We start from the raw sequence: 15,949 nt of genomic DNA, 5'->3' as shown, positions 1-15,949 counted from the left end.
CCAACCTGCTTGGACCCATTTCTTCACTTCCTTACCACACTCACCATTGCTCTGGACTGTTGACCCCAAGTATTTAAAGTCCTCCACCCTGTCTATCTCTTCTCCCTGTAGCCTCACTATTCCTCTTCCACCTCTCTCATTCATGCACATATATTCTGTCTTACTTCGGCTAATCTTCATTCCTCTGCTTTCCAGTGCATGCCTCCATCTTTCTAACTGTTCCTCCACCTGCTCCCTGCTTTCACTGCAGATCACAATGTCATCTGCAAACATCATGGTCCACGGGGATTCCAGTCTAACCTCATCTGTCAGCATATCCATCACCGCTGAAAATAGGAAGGGGCTCAGGGCTGATCCCTGATGCAGTCCCACCTCCACCCGAAACTCCTCTGTCACACCTACCGCAGAGATCACCACTGTTATGCTGCCCTCGTACATGTCCTGTACTATTCTAACATACTTCTCTGCCACTCCAGACTTCCACATGCAGTACCACAGTTCCTCTGTAGGTAAAATAGGCGTCATAGGCTTTCTCTAGATCTACAAAAACACAATGTAGCTCCTTCTGACCTTCCCTTGGTTTAAACATCAATCCATCCATTTTCTTTACCACTTATCCTCACTAGGGTCGCGGGCTGCTGGAGCCTATCCCAGCTATCTTCGGGCGGGAGGCGGGGTACACCCTGAACCGGTTGGCAGCCAATCGCAGGGCACATAGAAACATACAACCAATCAATCGGTTGGCAGCCAATCGCAGGGCACATAGAAACATACAACCAATCAATCGCACTCACATTCACACCCACGGGCAATTTAGAGTCTTCAATTAACCTACCATGAACCCCGGTCCCCAGAACGGTGAGGCAGATGTGCTAACCAGTCGGTCACCGTGCCGGCGGTTTAAACATAGGACAATAAAAAAAGTACTTAAATAAGGATACAAGTACAATATATTGCACATAAAAGTTAAATGAACATTTTTGAAAAATGTTAGAAAACAGTTCAAAAAGATTAAATGCAATTGTATTATATTTAAAAGTTAAGTACAACTGAATTGTACTTACAAATATTCATACGTTCATTCATTTTCCATACCGCTTATCCTCACTAGGGCCTAGCGCATGCCGGAGCCTATCCCCAGCTATCTTCGGGGGAGAGGCGAGGCACACCCTGAACTGGTCGCCAGACAATTGCAGGACACATATAAACAAACAACCATTCACACTCACATTTACACCTACGGGCAATTTAGAGTCTTCAATTAACCTACCATGCATGTTTTTGGGATGTGGGAGGAAACTGGAGTGCCCAGAGAAAACCCACACATGCACAGGGAGAACATGCAAACTCCACACAGGCGAGGCCAGATTTGAACCCACGCCAGTCGTCCACCGTGCTGCCTTAAAAATATTGTACTGAATAAAAACAAGTTTTAAACCACTGTAACATTATGCAGTTTTATTTAATTCAGTGATTCTTTTGTGAACCGTGCACTTTCATTTCTGTAATAATATACCTTTTGTTGTAAAAAATGACTCATTTATGCAGGTATGTCAGATTTACATCCAATGCTAAGGTAGGGAGGACTATTTATTTTATTAGATTTCATTTATTTTCCGGTCCCACTATATAGGAATACACTTCTTTTTTTTTTTTTAAATGATACACTATTTATTGATTGCAATTTTGCAGACTCATAGTATACAGTGTATCAAAAACACCACTCAAATTAAAGTATTTACTGGGAGACAGCAGGTACACAAATGCGCCACGTGGCCGTGAACTGCTACAACCTTAAAATATCTTCTTCTCCTTTCTGCTCTCTTTCCTCTCTCTTATCGCCCCTCCTCACATCTCCCACTGCATTCCTGACATGCCTCAGGGAGACAAGGAGGGTGGGGTGGTTGGCTGGGGGGGTCTCCGGGATCACAACACACTCACAATAGCACTGGCTGCAGCCATTGTCCGTGTGCACTGAGGAAAAGGCCTTGGCGCTTGCATAGCAAGAGGAGCACGGACCTGCTCTAACAGCGTTCAAACAAGCCCATTCAAAACCTACTTAGTGATTCTTTCTGCTGCGTGCGAGGTCTCTGTACACAAATTTCTCTTGGCCCTTCCTTATAGGTGACATCCATTTGGAGCTGCAGAGAAAACAAATCTATTTCGGCTTGCGATTTAAACTAACTGATCTCCTGAGAATGCAACTAAATCCTAAAAACCCTGTGCCAGGAACGCCAGGCCTGCCACACCTGCCAATGCAACACTGCCATCTACTGGTAGAAGCACCGCAAGGCCACAACAAGGAATATGCAGATTATTCCATTCAATTTAGATTTAAAATCGTTCTACCTATCAATTTTGTTTCCAGCTTATCCTGTTCAGGGTCATGGGAGCTTATCCCAGCTGACTTCAGGCAAAAGGCAGACAACACCCTGGACTGGTCGCTAGTCACCAATCGCAAAGCACATCGAGACAGACAACCATTCATATTCACATTCACACCATCACTGAGGGGGAATTGAACCCACGCTGCCTGCACGGGAGTCAATTGCCATTTCTCTTAATAAACGCATACTTGTGCCTACTTTAAGGAAATGCATTTCCTGATTAAACACAAATGGACAAAAAATAACCTCAATCAATGAATTTATCAATCAGGGGTATGATTAGATAGATCCGAATACTTCTTAATCGTATCAACACATTTTTGACAAGCGTATGCTTCAGACATTATAGGAACTGTCTGAGGAAATCAATTTTCTGCTCCCACAAAGCAAGGTCCATACAGGTGTGCTTGGATGAGTTTGGTGCGGAAGAACCTATCGACTGTTAAAAAAACAAAACAAAAAACAACACCTTAGGAATCAGCTACAGTATTGATTGTGAGCCATGCCTGCTTTCAGCTCCAAATTCATATACAGTGGTGCCTGGAGATACGAGTGACCCGACTTGTATATTTTTTCGAGATACGAACCGTCGTTCTGACAATTTTTGCTTTGACTTGCAAGTAAACATTCGGGATACGGGCTCTGTATTAGGGGCAGTGAACTCAACTCACTAAAGGCTTCTTTATACTCACGCAGGCGGTGACCGCGCTGACGTCACTGCGGCTATCCCGCGCTGTTTGCTTTTATACTCGAGCGCAACCCACATGCGCTGTTTTGAAAATGTGCTGCAGTTCTCCTCCAATTCGGGCGTGTCGCTACGGCTGGTATTGGCTAGGACACCACAGGGTGGAGTTTCTTCTGCATTTTATGGCCCTTTCCGGTAGCCGTTTTTCCTTTCCTTTCCGGAACAAGGAACAAAGCAACAACAATGGAGACCGTGGAACAATGTCTGCTAGAACAAATGGACCTAGATGACCAGATGATACGTTTAATTATGCTGCAAAATCGATCAAGAAGGCGGCGCCGGCGGTGGTATGTGGAACCAAGGAGAAAGCTGAGTATGTCATCACAGCATGTGACTAAAACAGACCAATCATCACAAGAGATGATCTCCGCGGCATTCTGCGGGCGGCGACAATTTGTGCCGTGGGCGCATGAAGTGCCACATAGGAGCCGCGCGGCCCAATGCATCGGTCACGTGATACAATGCGGGCCGCGCGAGTGCGGGAGTATAAAGAGGCCTTAACAACAAGTCACAGTTTGGCAGATCATTGGCAATCTTTGAAAAAAAAGAGGCTTTGAGCCAGTTCAACTGTCAAACTAAACAAAAAAGATAATTACACGTTGTGTCTTTCAAACAACCAAAGAACTTTGCCTTCATGTCCGCTAACTTAATGCTAACACAAAATTCGAAACACCCATAGATGGGCTCACAAATACCATCTACTGTATGTGGCGGTATTATAACGCTTTAAGCAACTAATATTTGAACACAAACAGTGAAGCAACACATGTAGACAGTCATGTATTCTTTATCCTCTGCAAAAAAAAAAAAAAAAATACCACTGCAGTTCTGAGTCACTGAGCTTCATTTGTGTCTGCATGAATGTATTATACTGCCGCCCAGTGGCCAAGTCACACACACTGGAATCATTTGCCATACGAGTTACGAGCATGGTCACGGAACAAATTAAAATCGTATTTCAGGGCACCACTGTATTTTGAGCTCATGCAGGTAAAATGTCCATGTGTCAGGATATTTGTGCATACTCTCTTACATAAGATCAGGCATGTAATGGCAAAGTCCATCAGCTTTAAGCTTGGCTGCACCGTGTCTGGCAGTGTGTATTTCCTGTTACAGACGCATTGAGTCACATCCTTCCCACTGCCTCCTGCAGCCTTCACTTCCCTCCAGCTGCGCAGCCCCAACTTCAATGACGGCCAGGTTAATAGCCGGGTCAAAATAGCTTAACGCTACATTAACTCACTAATCCCTGTTCTTCACTCCAGCTAAACTAACCTTGTGTATCTCGAGTCCATCTGACACGGATAAGTGCTGGATTAGAGCGGCCCACCAGAGCTTGGGAACACTGGCGAAAAGTGTGTGTGAGAAAGCCTTTGACGTGCACCAGACAAGCAGAAAAACCGACATAAAGAAAGAGCAAAAGCACACTTACTGAGGTGTAGCTGGTCTTGCCTACGTTGTGGTTCTGGTTATAATTGAGGTTCTGGTTCTCCTGCTCTCGGCACTGAAGCCCTGCCAGATGCCTCTCCAAGGCTGCCCAGTCCATGGTGGGCAGAGTCTCTTCTTCTACACTATCCTCTTCTCCGTAACCCCCCTTACGTCCCACAGTCCCAACACCGCCTCCTCCTGCTCCACCTCCACTGCCCCCGCCAGTGCTGCGGCTTCCCCTGCCTTGACTGAACCTGTGTTGCCTGGGCTTGGGTGTCCCTGTGAGTCCCCCCTGTGGTGTACCAGGAGAGTGGGGCAGGTTGTTGCGGGGCAAAATGAGATTCCCGTTTTGTTTAAGTTCATCAGGGGCGGCGACAGTGGCGGCGGTGCATCTGCTGGGGGCCAGGAGGGGCGGAACAGTCTTTATATCCTGCAATTCTTCAGGGAGGCTGCGGCTGCTCTTCCTGTAAACCTCGCCGATCTCGTCGGGCCTCACAATGCCACCTCCGCTTTCCTCCTGACCCGGAGCCTGCGGAGAAGTGCAGTTGTCTCCGTACTCGCTCTCCCACTCCTCCATCACCTTCTTCTTGTACTCTTGGTAGTCCTCGTCCTCCTCATAGTCCTCAAGGGTGACAAGGTCCAGAGAAGGGGACGATTTGTAGTCATCCAGCGTGGCCAGGTCAGGAGAAGGGGAGCAGGGAGTAACTTTGTTGGAGTTGGACTCTGAGCTCGAGCGACTGGACGCGTCGCTCCCCAGGTCCATACCATCCTCCCGGTAATCCTGTAGCAACACAAGGGAAGACAAATGCCGTTAGACAGAGACAGATGGGAGGATGCATGCAAATAGAAGAACATTCAGACCCTCTGTGTATCTCTCAAGGTACAAGCTCCACTAATGTATTCCATGGAGGTAATTATTTGACTCTAGGATAACTGTGCACCTTTTGCAGGACAGAAACGTTTCGGACACTGTATATTCCCAAACTATTAGGCGAGTATCAAGGTTAAAAAAAAGCAGCAGCCTAGAGCCACAATTTTGTAATTCTTTCGGGGAAGTTGTGTATAGAAATATCAGATGTGCAGGGAGCCAGTTTCTATGCATCCATCCCTTTTCTATAGTGCTTGTCCTCATTAGGGTCAAGGGTGAGCTGGAGGCTATCCCAGTTGACTTTGGGCTAGAGGCGGAGTACACAATGGGGGGTGTGCGGCTGGACCTCCTTAGCTGGAAGCTCATTGGGCCGGTGGCAAGTGAGTTGGAAGCAAATCGTCTGGGGGGTGGGGGGTGGAGAGTGGGGGGGGGGGGGGCAGTGGAATTAGAAGGACTGTCTCAATCGAACGCTAATCATCGACGGGGTGGAGTAGTGCAATGTGGCCCGCTACCAAATTGCCTACGGCCTGTGCGGTGGTTGGGGACAACTGCTTTAAGTTACAATGGACACCAATTTCCATCAAATGAAACTTCCAAGGGATAATGGTGTTTAGCCTTTCCAGACCACAAAAGGTGTAATCCCAATTTTGGAATGGTGGAACGTGTCAGTGATAAAAAAACAAAAGTGGTTCTTATGAGGGTACCACCCAAGTGACAAGACATATCAGTCAGAGGTGTCGAACTCGACTGAGGCTCAACATATTATTACATATACACAACAAATTGATGAATAACTACTAGTTTTGAAATCAGAAGTCAGGGATAATAGTTTGTTCAACTATTGTTCAAGAACTGTAAAAACGGTTTTGGTAATAAAAAAAAAAAATCCAATATCTCAATGTTATAATTTATTACATGAAATTGTGGTACAGATTTTAGCAAGAGTCATCGAAGTTGATGCACACGATTTGCTTTTGTGGGCCACATAAAATGATGTGGCAGGCCGGATTTGGCCCCCGGGCATTGAGTTTGAGACCTGAGCATTTTACGATCCATACATCCATTTTCTGTAGCGCTTATCCTCATTTGGGTCAGGGGTGAGCTGAAGCCTATCCCTGACTTTGGGCTTGTCTGGCTGTCAGCCAATCGCAGGGCTGATATTGTACCACTGAAGGTAAAATCTATCAGAAATAGGAGCACATCAGGTACACTGAGTCAATTTACATCAATTAAGGTACAATCTACATTAATGTAGCTCATAAGCCTAATTATTACACTCCAAAGTAACTGTGTCGTTTCTTGAGCCAAACGGTTGCAGGTACCTGAATGTTACCGAATGGTTAATTTAAAGTTAGTGATCCAATAGCTGTATAAAAGTTACTAGGCACTGTATTCCTCAAGGTAGGCTACAATTATACAATTATACTATAAGAGAAGCTGTCCAAAGATTGAGCGAGCAGAAAAGGACAATAAAGGTAGACGAAATTTGGCATGGCAGTTTGAGACCAGCAGGCTCAAACTTCCCACTTCCTGTCCAGCAGGAACTTGCTGTCTGCTCATAATTTTGCAGCCACAGCCTCTTTTTGGCCATTAATTCTTGTAAAGATTTCCTTGCATGTTTTGGAGTGAGCCCAGACACAAAAACAGAGCGCACATAGCTACAGTACATAACGTCTGCATGGTAACCCAAACACCGAGTGCTACAACATCACAAGCCCACAGGAACGCAGCAGAGTGTTACGATGGTTTTCGAGTGAGTGGCACAGACACGTCACCACACATTCACAACACACCGTCACGGTCTGGCGGCTCCTGAGCTGTAGCGTAACCTTGACTCTCTGCTCTTCCCTCGCCCCCTTCTGCAATCGCCACCTGACTGATTAGTTCCCAGGTAATGAAAACGTCCTTGCTGTTTACAACCGTTCACAGATCTCCACCTGACCTGAGCGCTCCCTCGCATCTGTCAGGGAGGTGCCAAAGTTTTGTGCCGCACGGCCACAAATTTATGACGTCTTTCCTAGGAAAGCTACATTAGGAGTTGTCCTAAAATCAAATAAAAAAGAAATATGAAAACAGACTATGACTGCTTCTAGTAAGAGTACCTGTCTGTCGTAGAGGCAAAACACAATAAAAATATTATTAGCCATCATTTCCAGCATGTTTACAACAAGCCTTTTGGGCAAGACAGGAAATTTACAGCCACCAGTCACTTCATTAGGGACACCTGCACACTCGTGTTCCAGCACGCCAAGGTTCATCTCAGGCAGGAACTGTCCGATGCTTGGGGTACTGTGAGGAGGCACGTTAACATGGTCTTTTGGTAAATGTGCTGGTTAATCGTCTGACCCACACTGAAGGGGAAACTTGTAGTTTGGGTTTTAAATATCTCTTTTGAGACACAAGTCCTGAAAACTGTATGAGAAACACATCCCAGAATGACGGAATGTAATGTAGTTATAAACGTTGGACAATCAATATATTAGAAACACCTCTCAGTACGATCTAGTGCAGTTATAATACTTTTTACTATTAACACTGAGCGACATTATACAGTATCAGAAACGCCTCTCAGTAGGATGCAATGCAGGTCCACTAACACTACGACTTCTTTGACTGTATACTTCAAAGATTGCAAAACTTGTGCGAGAGAGTAAAAAATGTGGCTCCATACAAACACTGCTGAAGCTTAATAGTTTTCCCATTAAAGTACAGTAATATTGCAGTAAATGCCACAAACCCCCCATATGGGTGGATCCCTGGTGTATGTGTGTAACTGTGTGCTTTCAAAGCGACTCGTGCCCTCTGCAGTTGGCATTTTACTGCCCACATGCAGGAGCCGCCATATATTTAGGTATTGCATTAATAGGAAGGAATAATTTGGCTGTAAAATAACAACTGTGCAGTGCTGAAATCAACCTTACCGAGGTGGTCATCAAACGCACCACGCAAGTCACCATCTCTATGTGATGCTGCTCTCCCCTTGGCTTTGTAACCGTACATGTACGTGCTGCAAAAACAACATAATGAACCCCCTTTTTACAGGCTCACAAAAAGTGAGAAGGCCGCGTTGCATTGCTTGCAAAGCGCCGGACGTTTCTCCACAAAAAGTCCTAATCCGATTTGTGCAGCCTCCAAACAGAGCAGCGTCTGGTTCGTGAATAAATAGAAAAATAAAAAATTGTGTATGAACCAATAACAGCGCACGATTGGTCGCATGAACTTGAATGCAATATTGTAATCAGATAAAGTGCCCCTTTATGCGAGAGATTGACAGAGGGAAGGGTTTTTGTGTGTGTGTGTGAGAGTGGGGGGGGGGCTGCAAAACGACATCCTGGAGCTGTAAACCTGATCCACTGTGGGATTAACGAACACCATGCACACACACACACACACACACACACACACAAGCAGCCTGGATTTTGTTCGGCCACCGAAACAGGCTGCATGCACACTGACAACTGCACCGACACCCCTTCCCAAATAAGAGGGGTGCTCTTCGTTGCAACTCATTTAATTTGGTGTTTAGCACCAAACAAGGGGGAGGCAATCGTATCCGCCCAGCTAGTGACATATGTGTGCACGCTTGACGTCCCCTCCTGCGCCTTTCTGAATGAAAAAGGCACATCTCATTCTATCCCGCTTTGCAGAATCATTCGCTGTGCTGTTATGATGTAATGCTCCCAAAAACTCCCATTAGGAACCTGACACCCCCGACACACAACACACACACACACACGCTCGCGCCGCGCACAAGCCGGCAGCGACAGAAACGCCCATATGTGCTCTCTAACGAGCGCGCGTGGCACCCTTTCCCGGCATGCATGCGAGCCACAAGTGCAAATGTTAACATTTCTACTCACTGTCATCATCTTGTAAGCTTTCACCCCCCGCCGCGCATCTCAAGACATTGTCAAAGTGTACAAATCGCAGTTACGAGGCTCTCCCCACTTGTCTCCGAGCAGCAAGCAGCAGCTGATGATGTATCCTAAGGGCGGCTGCTGGCGGTGCCGGCTCGGCCACCGAAATGACAGACGACCAGGTGAAGAAGAGGACATCTGGGTGCGGGCATCGCTGTGCAATGTGTGTGCTCGTCTCGGCACAACGGCAGCAGAAACGTGAATGAATGAATGAATAAGGTGGTTATTTGTTTTAAATCCAAAGGATTCGCTCCTTTCACTCGCGCCGAGGTCCCTGCGTCCTCGTGGAGTGGAAGGAAAGTCCACGGACGCTCAAAGGATCCTTGCCAACTTAGTGAACACCAGCTTGCCGACCACCCCCTAAAAAACAAATAAATCCTCCTCTTCTAAAGCAGCGTGCACGTCTGTCTGGACTCTGTGAGAAAGTGACGACACTGACCTTGCAAATGGTAGAGAGAGAGAGAGAGAGAGAGAGAGGGAGGGAGAAGGAGAGGGAGGGGGCGAGGGAGAGGAAACTATTTGGGTGAATTATTAAACACTTTTTTCTGTTCTGAATTTAGAGCCTCAGACCCATGTGTTATTGCATCCACAATTTGGAGTTGTAATGGATTCGACATAAAAATACTTTTTTTAAATAGCAGTAGACTGTGAAAGACACCAAAGGCAATCTCTTTGGCGTCATATTGGAACTGGTAGGAATTGGCACCCCAAGCAGTGCATCTGATGAGTGACGTGGTTCTGGGTTCTAATCTCAGCACAAGCTATGCTGGATCAGTTAACATATTCTCCCTGCGCATGTTAGGCTTTCAAGTTTAAAACTGTCCTCATTTTTATTTTTTATTTTTTTTACTAACAAAGTGAGTTTAATTGAACACTCTCATTGACTTCAGTGTTTATAAAAATGTATGGTAGAAGACTAAATTGTCATCACTGTTTACAAAAACATGTAGGTTAGGTTTCGCGACTACATTGTCTTCATTTGTTACAAAGACTAAATTACTTACAATGATAACAAAACCATATATGCTAAGGTTAATCAAAGACTAAATTATCTCTTGTGTTTACAAAAATGTATGCTAGGTTAATCATAGATTACTAATTTTACAAAAACAAATGTTAATGGTCAGCAAAGACTCCTAATTAGCTTTGTTTACAAAAACATGTACAATAGGTTCACTTAAACAAAAAGCAAAAAATATGTACTGTCGATTTTGTTATTCAAAGACACTTTCATTGACTTTAATGTTAACAAAATGTGTGTTTAGTTCATTTACAGCAAAGACTCTAAATTGTCCACAGTTAAATTCAACCAACTGTGACAAATGCAGTTTGGTACAAAGACAGATTAACTGCAAATTAGCCCTGTAATTGACCTGCGATCTTTCCATAGTATACTCCAGCTCTGTCCCTAAATCATCTTGGATAGACTCCAGAATATTCCAGAAAAAAAGTTGATGAATTTACTGTACCTCTAGGAATACTATGTCTTGTCAGGGTGTACCTTCAAAGGTACTGCCTTTGAGCACTTGAGACTTTTACAGCTTGGGAACTGACATGTATACTGTATGGCCTGTATGGTAAGAGGTGCAAATAATATACACTGTACCTCCTAGACCTCCAGATGGAACTGAACATGCAGTCTGTCAGTCATAACTGTTGTGGTGGAAAAGGGGCGCTTTAGACTCAAATTATGAACCCAATGGGGAGCACTGATGTACGAACCCCAATTCTAATGAAGTTAGGACCTTGTGTAAAATGTAAATGAAAACAGAATACAATGATTTGCAAATCCTTTTCAACCTATATTGAATTGAACACACAACAAAGATAGATATTTACACCTTCCCAAAAAGCTGGGACAGGGGCATGTTTACCACTGTGTTATATCACCTTTCCTTTTAACAACACTCAATAAGCATTGTTGAAGCTTTGTAGGTGGAATTCTTTTTCATTCTTGCTTGGTGTACAACCCCACTTGCTCAACAGTCCAGATCTCTGTTGTCATATTTTGCACTTCATAATGCGCCACACATTTTCAATGGTAGACCGTCCTCGCACTATTTTACTACAAAGCCACGCTGTTGTAATACATGCAGAATGTGGCTTGGCATTGTCTTGCTGAAATAAGCAGGGACGTCCCTGAAAAAGACGTTGCTTGGATGGCATCATATGTTGCTCTAAAACCTGTATGTATATTTGAGCATTAATGGTGCCTTCACAGATGTGCAAGCTACCCATGCCATGGGCACTAACACACCCCCATACTATCACAGATGCTGGCTTTTGAAGTCTGTGCTGATAACAATCCGGATGGCTCTTTTCCTCTTCGGCCAGGAGGACACTACGTCCATGATTTCCAAAGACAATTTGACTTGCGGACTCGTCAGACCACAGCACACTTTCCCACTTCGCTTCAGTCCATCTCAGATGACCTCAGGTCAATAGAAGCCAGGCGGCTGCGTTCCTGGGTGTTGTTAATATTTGGCTTGTGCGTTGCATGGTAGCGTTCTAACTTGCATTTGTAGATGTACTGACAAACTGTGTTAACTGACAATAGTTTTCTGAAGTGTTCCTGAGTCCACGTGGCAATATCCTTACACAATTCCGGTTACTGATGCAGTGACGCCTGAGGGATAGAAGGTCACGGGCATGTTGGTTTTCGGCCTTGCTGCTTACGTGCAGAAATTTTTCCAGATTCTCTGACCCTTTTGATATGATGGAACATAGATGATGAAATCCCTACATTCCTTGCCAATGTACATTGCGAAACGTTTTTTTCAGGGATGCTCCTTTTATACCCAATCATGACATTCACCTGTTTCCAATTAACCTGTTCACCTGTGGAATATTCCAAATAGGTGTTTTTGAGCAATTCTCAACTTTCCCTGTCTTTTGTTGCCCCTGTCCCAGCTTTTTTGGAACCTGTTGGAGGCATCAAATTCAAAATGAGAAAATATTTGCAAAAAAAACAATAGCGTTCATCAGTTTGAACATTAAATATCTTGTCTTTTTAGTGTATTCAATGGAATATAAGTGGAAAAGGATTTGCAAATCAATGTATTTTGTTTTTAATTTACATTTCACACAACATCCCAACTTCATTGGAATTGAGGTTTGTAAAGTTTACCTTGAGGGACACAAATGGACTCCTACTATACAATGGATTCTGCATAGTCACGGTTCGGTATTTACAAATTCACCTATTCAAGGATTTCAAAGTGGCAAAAAACCCCAAAAAACTTCATTTTATTTTCATGGCAAAATACAGTATTATCTACAGTATGTATGATATTTACTGTAATGTAGTGCTTCTTTAAATGGGACAAGGAAAGTTTAATGTCAGCCGTAAACATGGCAGATTCATTGTCAAATCGTGGAACTAAACTTCTGGTAACCCACAATTGTTGTATGGGTAAGATGGACGTTCCACTTACAATCAGGAATAGATAGATAAAATGGCAGTGTCCATGTCTGCCGCTTTCGCTCATGATCATTCTGCCAAACTAGGACTAAACACGGCATCAAAACCAGTGGAATCCGTTATAACATCTGAGTTGAACATCGCTAAGCTTATCTGCAACTGCCAGGTATGTTGTCACTGCATGGATCCAGCAGTTTTGGTTCAGCAAAACCCAAAGTGCTAGCCATTGTAGTGCTAACTGCTACTCCGCTTGGAGCCAGCAGACTCCCACCAGCACATGCCGCCTCAGGAGTGTCGGTAGTCTGCACCGTTTAAGTACTATAACTCCTGCATTTTTCTGTACTGTCATTGTTTTAATTCTTCATCATCATCATGAGAATTATTGACATGCACAGCTACTGTACCTTGTGCATGTGCGTGCTTAGCTGTAAGATGTTTACTACGCATGTTTTTAAGGGTACAACAAGGTTTAAAGATGTTTGTAAGTTTTTCAAATGTTGTTAAAAGTGATTTGGGGTAATAGTTTGTGGCATATTTATGGTTTAACCTATTAATTTAGGTGATTATAATCACATTTAGGGGGTCCTATTGTGGTATATGGATTTCAAGTTGAACCTTTATTCAAAACCCATCCTTCCCTCCCTCCATTCAGCTGACTGCTACTTGTCACATGGAGAACCTACAAAACACCACACAGAAAGATCTGAGTTGAGCTTCAATCCCTCAACCCAACCTAACCGTTTTTGCTGTAAAGGGTCAGTATCAACCGATGCTTCATTGTGCTGCCCTCTGCCACTCTACCAATTACCCAACTGAACAACCCGCAAACAACTGCAACAAATGTAAAGGTAAGAATGCTACTAAGCTGGTATAGATACCGTTTTCTATTTTTTTGTTTCCCTGACAGCTAAATTCATTTTATTGTGTTCAGTAACTTTATATCCAACTCAGCTCAGCCAACAGACTTTGTAAGACAGATAAATGTGGTCAAAGTTGTCATTGCAAAAATGTGCGACAACAAGGGGCCATCGAGGGGCCCCTTTCCCCAAACATTTCGCCATGCTCGCCTCTCCATGAACCCATGCATTTCCAAGATGATGATTAAAGAATTGGATCAGCATCCCCCGAGTGCCTCTGTGCCGGGAATCTCTCGGCGAGTTACTCTGCTTCTGCACTGCATACGTAGCCAGCCAAGATTTATATTTGTTTGACGCACAGGAGTGGTCCTCAGATACGGTGTGTTGACTGGAGAAAGCAAATAAGTTCATCAATGTAATAACGGACTGGTACTTCAAAGCCCACTGACTCGGCTTCTCCTCACATTACAGTGGGGACAGAACCAACTGGGATTCCCCCCAATGTAAAGACAGCAGGGGTCCAAAGTAGTGCTAACACTCCATTCCCCATCTCTCTCCCTTCTCTTATCAGGCAGTCCACTCCTCCTCTCCACTTTGTCTCCCTGATTCCCCAAACAGTATGGCTGTAGCCAATAAAAGTGAAGAGTGGTCGAAGGGCACTTTTCTCTTTTCATCTTGACAGAATTTGAGCAACGAGAGTTTATATGCCCTCTCGACAATTCAATGCCACTTTTGTGTCAAGATATTGTTCTCTCCAGCACACATACTGTTCATGCTCAAGATGGCTTCCCTTTTTCATTCTATTTTTGCCTCGTCTGTAAAGGTTCCCAACATATACAATGGAGTTCAATGAAACTTGGTGGATAGAAATGTTTAAAACTGTAACTTTTAAAGTTACGTTTGAATTTGTTGTTTGGTTATTTAGGATTATGTAACACATCCAAACTGATTTCTACGATCATTTATGGAGGGGTAAAGCATAGGTCATAGACAATCCCATTGAATTTTGGTGTGGAAGCTGTGTTTTATTTCTCTGTACTGTACTTTGTTTTTGATTGTCTTTTACTCTGTGTTTTTGAATGTGTTTAATAATATAAAGCACATTGAGTTACCTTGTGTATGAAATGCGCCATATAAATAGATTTGCCTTGCCTTGCGTTTTCGCCTCTCATCCGAGGAGGCTTCATCAATTCATGTATCAAGGAGATAGGACAGCTCTAGCCTGAGTTTTGGTATGGAAACCCAAGTATTAGGTTGGTTTCACTTTTTCGGGATGCAAAACAACAGTCTTTAAGATACGTTGGAGAGAGGCCTCAGCCAGCAAATGACAGATGTTTGGGTGGAATTTATTTGGGAAACCAAGCAGCCCCTGAGCAGGCGCATGTCACAATAACTCATTCAGTTAAGTTTCGGCTGTCTACCTGTACCTTAAAGAGAAACAGCACTCTTTTATGGACCAAAATGTACATATTCTGGACAGAGAATACATATGGTTTGAAAGAGGCGAGGGGAAGGCCATTGAAGTCAAGGTTGAGAAACCATCTCTAAATGGAGGAGTGGGTTCACGACACCGCCTATATCCTACGTATAATGCTTTCCTTTGATACCTTACGAAGAGATTCAATAATTTAGCCTCTAACAAATAATAAACACATAATCACAGCCACCTTTGGCCTTTAGGTTCCTCCACAACCATTGTTACAACTGAATGGAATATTAACGGGGGTACTCATTGTTTAATGAGCATTACCACCACCAACAGGACCGGAGTAGAACAAGCTCGGTCTGCGCTCCACTTTGAGCCATGCTTGTTCTCGTTTTCATTGTAATTCATAAAAACATGCCAGCGTCTCAATGAATAATGCATGAATGACAAGCAGAGTTTGTGAATTCTGAAGGTAAGCATTGTTCCATACAGCATCCCTCTCATCATTGAATTATTTCACATCATTGCAAAATGAGGAAGATTATAACCTGTTATGTACTTTAGGTTGCACAGATGGTCATGGGAAGTTCACCATTAGATCAACCCAGAGACGTGACATCTGTCAAAATTACATTCGATTGGATTTCACTTCTCACCAATGGTCAAAACAACATATTCGCCATCTACGGCATCTATTGGAAAGCTTCTACCAGCTCTAAAGCAGCAGTCCATCCACTGCGGTTATCTTCTGGCAGCAATCACTGAAAGCCCATTACTGACAGACAGATAAGAGCAGAGAAATGAATACTGCTTCGATAACACAGAAAAGTCGGAGGAACATCTTCCTCTGCTTATATCCGTCTCACGGGCTCACTCCTGACAGACAGTGAGAAATTAAAA

The 15,949-nt window shown here is 43.9% G+C and overlaps 1 protein-coding gene across 2 annotated transcripts in view; it reads right to left on the bottom strand.

The window, feature by feature from the left end:
- The window catches only part of schip1 (schwannomin interacting protein 1), a 325,572-nt gene that overhangs the window by 54,676 nt on the left and 254,947 nt on the right, over window positions 1–15,949 (bottom strand). Inside the window, exons 1-2 of one of the 2 annotated variants that reach the window (XM_061781838.1) lie at window positions 9,289–9,778; window positions 4,565–5,341 (exon numbers count right to left, since the gene is read on the bottom strand). In XM_061781838.1, coding sequence (XP_061637822.1) covers window positions 4,565–5,341; window positions 9,289–9,297 — 786 coding nt within the window. In that variant the 5' untranslated portion in view covers window positions 9,298–9,778. Of the gene's footprint in view, window positions 1–4,564; window positions 5,342–9,288; window positions 9,779–15,949 lie in introns of those variants that run through there. The other variant, XM_061781837.1, reaches the window with a different exon arrangement.

This window comes from Phyllopteryx taeniolatus, chromosome 8, assembly GCF_024500385.1.
Source record: "Phyllopteryx taeniolatus isolate TA_2022b chromosome 8, UOR_Ptae_1.2, whole genome shotgun sequence".
In the NCBI taxonomy this organism is placed as follows: domain Eukaryota; kingdom Metazoa; phylum Chordata; class Actinopteri; order Syngnathiformes; family Syngnathidae; genus Phyllopteryx; species Phyllopteryx taeniolatus.
This window is presented reverse-complemented; position numbering and strand designations above follow the sequence as displayed.